The 8,440-nt window shown below is 40.4% G+C and overlaps 1 protein-coding gene across 3 annotated transcripts in view; it reads left to right on the top strand.

Annotated features, from left to right (window-relative positions):
* Positions 1-983: 983 nt before the first annotated feature.
* The window catches only part of adgrb3 (adhesion G protein-coupled receptor B3), a 117,384-nt gene continuing 109,927 nt past the window's right edge, over positions 984-8,440 (top strand). For 2 of the 3 annotated variants that reach the window (XM_034101257.1, XM_034101256.2), the window contains exons 1-2: positions 984-1,585; positions 3,243-4,011. In XM_034101257.1, coding sequence (XP_033957148.1) covers positions 3,258-4,011 — 754 coding nt within the window. In that variant the 5' untranslated portion in view covers positions 984-1,585; positions 3,243-3,257. The remainder of the gene's footprint in view (positions 1,586-3,242; positions 4,012-8,440) is intronic. The other variant, XM_034101259.1, reaches the window with a different exon arrangement.

The following is an 8,440-nucleotide window of genomic DNA, read 5'->3' as shown; positions in this document are numbered from 1 at the left end:
TTTCCACGTTCCTTTATTATGTAATTGATTAAATTATTAATCTGATGCTTTATTTTGCATCTGTTAAAAAGACCCAACAAGACCCTCCTTCCATCTTCAATTGGAGGTTGATCAGCAGGCGATTCAGATGACTCTCTAACTCTTTATCAAAGTCCATTATAGTCCCATTCTACCAATGTATTTACGCAAAGGAGGCTATTGCAGAGTCATTGATGCCGCATTGTCAGTGACCAACTACTGAAGCCTGGAGCTTAAATTGGATTTAACTGACTGTTGATTGTTGAATCTCAGAATGTCTCTCAGAAAGTCAGGGTAGAGTTTTTAGAATAAGTAGATAGGGCTATTAGATTACAGTTAAGAGTTTGTTAATTTAATTAGGAGGTCATCATGAATACATCTTATTCTTACCTTGATTATACTGAAGGCTACACACTTAAGTATTCTCCTGATGTCTAAGAAGAGAAGTGGGATGGAAAGAAACACAGAAGGTTTGAGCTGCACCTGTAAGGAGAACAACTTTCCAAAGAGAGCACAAGTTGCCCCATAAGCATTTGTTCTTCCAGCAGCGTGCAGGCGGCACACAGGCAGGCGAGCAGCAGGCTTATACACCACTGAGCAGTGAAGAAATCAAAACAACAGCGGCTGTCACCCATCAGGAGAGAATGGAAAAATTACCAAATACACCAGCGAGCTTCAGGTCCCACTGATATGCGCACAGGATTTACCTCGTGTTTTTCTCATGCATTCCCCTTTCCCCCCTAAAAAAAGTATATAAAAGTCCATGAAATATTCCTGTTTTGGGTTAGGCTGCAGCAGCAAAGTGAGGCGTTGTCTGTGCACAACTGAGAGGGTCCAGTTCAGGGGGGAAACCCTTTTGACTCGAATTAAGGGGAGGAATACAAGAGAATTAAAAAAAAAGGAAGGAGGAGGGCAGGGAAGAAAGTATTGGTGGTGCCAGACGCAGCGGCAGTAAGAAGCGTACGTACGTGCTTTATCTTAGCGGCTGAGTGTGTGACGTGATATTGCAGCCTGCTCCTGGAGCTCTGCAAGCACCAAGCAAAGCGCGTCTATTTCTCTCTCTGTTGTAACTCACTGGCCCCCCAACATCTCACATCCACCCACTACGGATCTTTTTTTTTCACCCCCTTGTTTTTTTCAGAGGGGGGGTTTGCGCGATTTGCTGGAGAAAACACATTGGAATGGAGACGTGGAGTCTGGTGAATTTATTTATGGTAATACTGTAAGAATTGCCTCTATTCTTTTTATCACTCCAAGAATTTCTTTCTCTCTGTGTCTCTCTCGGTATCTCTCTCTCTGCCTCTCTCTCTTTCTCGGTGGCTGTCGTGCGTTGTTGCGCTCCGTTTTGATGGGAAAAACCCAGAAGAAGAAGAAGAAGACGGGGGGGATATGAACGGGCAGACCGGAGTGTAACGCATTTTATTTTCATCCATTGAACCATCTTGTTGCGCCGGACTTAGTGCTGTCGGGAATGGGGAGTACTGATTCACTGGAGGGCTGCAGAATATATTTATAAAGAATGTGGTCAAGTATGTTGGAAAAATAGCCATAGCTTCCGCAGTGTAAGGTAAGATTTATATCGTCATTATTACAATTTGTTAACATTGCATGGAAAAAGATCATTTGTCATGTCATCCTTCAGTTTAAAGTTTAGTCTCCCCATGTTTAATACGTGCCCAGTCTATTCATCATGATGGCTTTGGAGCTTTCATCCGCTCACATTAGTCCAGGGTGCTTAACAGCTGATTTTTTTAAGAGCTGATCTCTCTCCTGAGAGGCAAAAATCACTTTAAAGCGCCGTGCGTCGAACTGACACTGCATGAGATGCAGCCCGTGTCTCTATATTCAGATGTCCTCTCGAGACCGAATTGTATAGAAGCCCAGCAATAAAATCAGCGTCTCTTGACGACCGATCACTCGTCTCCAGAATACTGATTTGTTTTTGTGTTGCGTAGCCTTGGCAATGAATCTTGCGGAATCATATGGATTAATCGCGACTAAAAGCTGATTTCACTAAACACTGCTGCTACAAATCCTTATGTAACTCATATTATCCTAATGTGGTCTGCTGGGCAGGTTTTATCATTTAGAAAAATAATAATAAGTTAGAGACAATAAGTGCGATATTCGTTGGACTCTCGTATCTATAGCCTACTTCGTATTTCAACGCCCACACACACACACACACACACACACACACACACACACACACACACACACACACACACACACACACACACACACACACACACACACACACACACACACACGCGCGCGCGCACGCACAGACACACATGCACACATGCACACACAGTTTGAGACACACGCGCACGTTCTGCTGTGACACTGCTCACAGCTGCATTGCCTGTAGGATTAAAGCAATCAGGACATCGCATTGCATTCTCTCCCTACCTCCCTCTCTCCCCCCACAAACGCACTTAAACGCGCACGCAAGCACACACAGAGGCACACACCACATATGCACACACACTGGCTCTTTATCAAATTGCATTGTCAAACATGTCAAACCTTGAATTTTTGGAGACATGCAGGTCGTGTAGTGGACCGAAAGCGCACAGAAGGCTAGAAAAGGCACGATGACCAGGCAAACGCAGAACGATTTTTTTGTTCCTGTCAATGCTTTGTCTTCCTCACATTATCTAACTGTCGTGTGAGGAAACAGGCTAAATCACCAAGAAAACAGCTTGATTTGAAAGAGATCTTGGTTAGCCTACTGCATGCGTAAAAATGAGCAGTTGCATCCCACAGCTCGTGAGTACAGCACTGTGACTTTGGATACCTCTTTCACAGTTTATCTTGTTGATGTCAGATAATCTAAACAGCTTTATTTGAATATCTCCAGGGATTGTGCCATACCAAATACGACCCAATTAATAACGTCTAAATGACTCACATTATTGCACCCAACCCCAACACCCCCCCAAATAAATAAATAACTTAATAAATCACAACCAAAGCAACCACAAGGTGGCAATGTTTGCACAAAGTACAGTAAAGAGGGAGGTAGGATGGAGATGCAAAAGACATGTTGCTGAGGTTAACGTGCCCCCCCCCCCTTCCATTTTCATGATAGGGCGTGATAAGAAGTGTGTGAAGCACATCAATAAGACTTGACAGATGATCTCTATCAAGTGTGATTGATGTGCTTCACGTCCTCTGGTTCAAACATTCTCTTGTGTGACACTCTCCATCTCTCTTTGCAGGCCAAATGACATAGGATGAAGGCTGTTCGAAACCTGTTGATTTATATATTTTCCACCTATCTTCTGGTTATGTTTGGATTAACTGGTGCCCAAGATTATTGGTGTTCCACTCTGGTCAAGGGGGTCATCTATGGATCATATTCGGTGACTGAAATGTTTCCTAAGAACTACACAAACTGTACATGGACGCTGGAGAACCCAGACCCTACCAAATACAGCATCTACCTGAAGCTATACAAGCGAGACTTGGGCTGCTCTGAATATTCTTTGCTAGCTTATCAGTTTGACCATTACTCGCACGAAAAGATCAACGAGTTGCTGAAAGTCAACGAATCTATAGTGTACCTGTGCGATTCAAAGAATATATATGTATTTTTGCTGTACGACAAGAATTTCGCTCAAATACGGAGAGTTTTCCCATATGATTACAACGGATTGACAACACAGAAGCTGGATGAGGAGGAGAAATCCAATGTGGAGTTTTTGGTCTTGAATAAGGCGAGCCCCAGCCAGTTTGGCTGTCAAGTGCTTTGTACGTGGCTGGAGAACTGCCTGAAGTTAGAGAAAGGGACAGTGGAGACATGTGGGATTGTGTACACAAAATGCACATGTCCTCAGCATTTAGGCGATGGAGAATCAGAGAGCGTGCTCATGCTCAACAACGTGGTTTTACCTTTAAATCCACAAACGGAGGGTTGCTTGTCACCTCAACTAGAAGCTGGGCAGGTCTGCAATCTGAGTGCAGAAGTGAAGCGTCCTCCTAAAGAAGGTGAGTATCCACTCATTTTCCCTTAATGGTGAAATAGATGTAGACTTAATGGCCTACTGTATGCATAGACGAGATAGTAATCATGTCAAATGTGCACGTCAATCACTCCCTTCTCTGCCCTTATTGCATGTTTGAAGTGTGATGGCCCATGAAACAAAGAGCACACATAGACCTTTAGACTGCAGTTGGCTCAGAAATGTGTCAACTTCAAAAACAAAGCTGCCAGAGGAGTTGGGTGTAGTAATGACCACAGCAGCACAAATCAAACCACCAACAGGGGGTCTTTTTTTTGGTTGGACTGAGTTCAAAATGCACTATCATTGCTGTGAATTTAAAATGGCTGTTTTTTCTACACATCAGCACAGAGTTAAAATGGCTGCAAATCTAAATACACAATTTTTAATGTGTTATACATTTATGTCAGTTGTCATCTTTACAAAGACCAACAGTTGCCAATATGGACGCATCATTGGTTTTATTGGCTTATGGGAGATGGGGCATCGGAGGCAGCAGCATCAGGTTGGATAACATTGCTCATGCAATGCAACATTGATTTTGGTGCTTTATCAAATCTGATACATTTAAATATATTTTGAAATAAAAGAGAAGTGGTATTTTCAGAAGCTGCTCTATTATATAGTGATGCTAATTGTCCAGTGTTGCCATAGTGCAATGCAACGTGTTTATATGTTGGAATTCAGCGATAATTAACATCAAGTCGAGTGCTTACAGAAAAAAAAAAAAGTTTCAGCAGACCAGCTTGCAGATATAATTATGCATGTGCACAAGTGCATACATAAAACCCCTAGACATCCATATGTAGACATCTGAATGAACATTTAATATGAAATGATAATGTTAAGGTTATAATGATACTGTTCATAAGTGTCAGTGTAGCAGGGGGGAGTGTTTTGTAGTTAACATACTGTGTAGGCCTTTGCATTGCAAAGGGAGCCCCTCTCGACACCTACAGTAGCTGGCGTATTAACAGATAGCAGAGGAAAAACCCCAGAGGAATATGCTGCATACTTCAGAGGTGAGGTGCGTTTCACCGTGAGACTTAAAGGAGGGGCATTCATCACGGCACACCGAACCAAACATAATGAGTCAACCTTTAGATTTTGGGGGGGAAAAATAATGATAGCAGAAATGTTATGGAGTTATCTCCCTTGAGGCTCTCACCAAAATAACAGTTGCTATAGCTCCCTTGAGAACAGGTGGCAGTTTTCTAATCAAGAAGATGTGAACATCGATTTTAGGAGTTCAGCCGTTTGGTTGAGTCTTCCTGACTGTTACACCACATTTTTAGACAGGTTCTTGAATCACATTCGTACAGGATGTTTTTCCAAAAAATATTTTACTAAGAGGTACAGGTATTTTAAATACTCAAGTTACTCTGCATATTTCTAAATGATTTATTAAGGGGCTTGCCTCCATCAAATCAGATGATAAACTCATTTTCAGAGTACCGTGCACACACCCTTTCACTATAGCCCTTAAGCAATAATGCATAGTTTCTAATTCAATCTAGCATTACAACTCACCCTGCAGTTAACAGCATCATAACGTATGACTCAGCTGGGTGTTTTTGGTGAATTATTTCATCATTTTATGAATCTCACGTTGAAATGAAATACCACTGACTAGGAAGCATTATGCTTATTTCCATAGATTTGTTTTGCTCCAACATAACATTTGACATTTTTTTTCTATCAGCATGTTAATAACGGCTTAAGAGCACAGCTTATTTTTTTTTCCCTCAGAAGATTTTCCACTAGCTTCTATTTATAGGGCCGGTTGATGGGAGGTTTGAATAAATCCGTTTTCATCTGGATAACGGGGAGATCACCACTGGGTTTAAAAGAGCACTGTGTCTCCCGTGGCATCACAGCGACAGACTGGGTGTTCCTGATGAAGAATAAAGCATTACAAACAGTCGACAAGGGCTCCATTTGATAAAATTGCTTGTCTTTGATCTTCTCAGTTCCTGGTCGAGGACGGCTTCAGAGCACATCAAAGAAAAGCAGGGCTTGAGGTTGTATACTCCAGCCATGCCACTGAAATGCCCCTTCAGTGTTTTCCTGAGGACAACATAATTTTAAAGGTTAAAGCTCCTTACTATTTGAGGTGATTATGGAACAGACCTCATTCTTTGATATGGGACATTTTGGAAACCAAAGAGTCACCTACTAGTCACTACTAGGATGACTCATTTATGCAGTCTTATTTTTGTCACATTCGCCTGTTTCAGGAATACAATTGTAAAAGAGAATCGAAAGGATTCAACACAGATTCAATTTGATGTCAATTCTCTTTTCTTTGTGTTTTGTGTTTGCGTGGTTTTCCTCCCACATCCCACGCATGCAAGTCAAGTGGGCTGCTGACTAAGATACTGAAGGTGAATGAGAGACAGTCTACGTTAGTTCTCTGATGCCATGCTGATGTGACCGGGCTCTTTTTGGCTTTTAATCCAATGAATGATCAGATAAACTCAAGCTAGAGGGAATTGTTTTGTATTTTTTATAAGTAAAAGCTATCAGCTGTCACATATGTAAATGTCCCTGCTGAATTTATACTGAAAAATATATCAAATGCATAAAGAGGCTGCAGATAGCAACTACAACCAGACATATTTGACTTTTAAATTCCCCTTCCCTGTGCAATCCAGTGCAGATGCCTGTGTTTACATGTAAGCTCAACATCCGCATATTCACAATGCACTTTTCAAATCATCCACAAATTGAATTTGGCTCCAGGAGATAAACAACAAATGATGCATTGTCTTGTTTTGTGGCTCAGCATACTGGAATGTCCTCGGCTGCAGGAAAGTGTCTCAGTTTATTTTAGTTTGGTTGGAAATTGAACAATTTCAAGGATCAGGGTTGAGGAGTGTCATTGCTTGGGAGGACTCAGCTTTGTTGCATGCCCTCCGAGCTTGGATCTTATTGTAACTCAAATAAAAAAAGCAGTGAAAATATTGACTAAATAGATCAAAATCAATACCATATTTCCAAGAACAACCCAATTAAAACCCAAACTATATTGCCATGTTAAATAACAAATAGAAATGTGTTAAAATGAATGGAAATTGATATTATCTTAGAATTGGAAATAAAAGGAGTCAGCATGAATTTCTGTCAACTATCATGACCTTGGATTACAGATATTAAACCTGACATTCCAGGAGATGGCGCTCTTCTGGCCATTGCTACACAATGAATCACTGTTGTTTTTCTCATGCTGCCTTGAAGAATTAAACTATAATAACTTTTTTTTTAATTGTAGAAGATAAAATGCAATTCAACCAAGCTACTCAGTGGAAATCTAATGTTAATAAACTGTGGCCAGGATGACATCATGGGGGGAGTTTTTTGTTAGTATTGTAGTAAAAAAGTACTTTAATGTATTCCTCATAAATAAAAAAATGATCAGTTTATCACCATTTTCCAACAGTGTATGTTCTATATGTAGCTAGATACTTAAAGGTGGGATATGTAATTTATTTCAGAAACACTTTTTGTTATATTCCATGGAATGCTCTTAACATCCCGATAGCAATGAATATATGAAATGCTTTGACAATAAATACATACAAAAACGTCATCTGTGGAAGCCGTAATACTGTAAAAAGCACGACCAATCATTTTAGCCGGCCCGGCTAAAATAACTGGATGGCCTACCTGCCTGTCAGCCTTCCATCTGTGCACAAACGTATCTCGTGCTGTCATTGGTCATATATGCGTTCGTGTGTGTTGGAGGAGGGGCTCTGTAAGGAAGTGGCAGATTTTTTCCGGTTGTGTATTTTCAAATTCTAGCGCACTCGAGCTGGTTTCTCCAAAATTACCTACCCCACCTTTAACTCAAGATATTTTACGTTAAAAAAAACTATGTGAAAGGGAAATTTGAGTCAATTAAAAATAAAATAAAACAAATTAAAAATATAAACTATTATAGTCAAGTACAACTTTCTGTTCTCTAATAATGTTGCTGAAAAGCCAATGCGCCAAGTAATTCCTTTAAAGTAAAACGTGCAATTATTTTTCACTCAAACCCTATTTAAATTCTATCAGATATTTCAGTTTGTGTAACTACACCCATATCTGCCCCGACTTTCCATGTCTGTGTTGTCATTGACGTATACTGTAATCGTGGGTAAAGATGATAAATGTGACAGTGGCAGCTAGATGCTTTTTGGAGATAAGGCTTCATAATAATGCTACAAAGAACTGGAGCTCATATGCATGCAAAATATTCAAATAAATATTTTATGAGTCCACAAAGTAGGCCTCTAAATTCATTGTTAGTACAAGAAGAAGGTTAGCATTGACTGTGACATCACGGATTTACAGAGTCCCCATATTCAGTTTTCTTCTTGATAGAAACACCAATTGACACATTGGTGTTACTGTATATTATATAAGTCCTTGCT

This window comes from Pseudochaenichthys georgianus, chromosome 15, assembly GCF_902827115.2.
Source record: "Pseudochaenichthys georgianus chromosome 15, fPseGeo1.2, whole genome shotgun sequence".
NCBI lineage: Eukaryota > Metazoa > Chordata > Actinopteri > Perciformes > Channichthyidae > Pseudochaenichthys > Pseudochaenichthys georgianus.
Note: the sequence above shows the minus strand (reverse complement) of the source record. Positions and strands in the feature narration are given on the sequence as shown.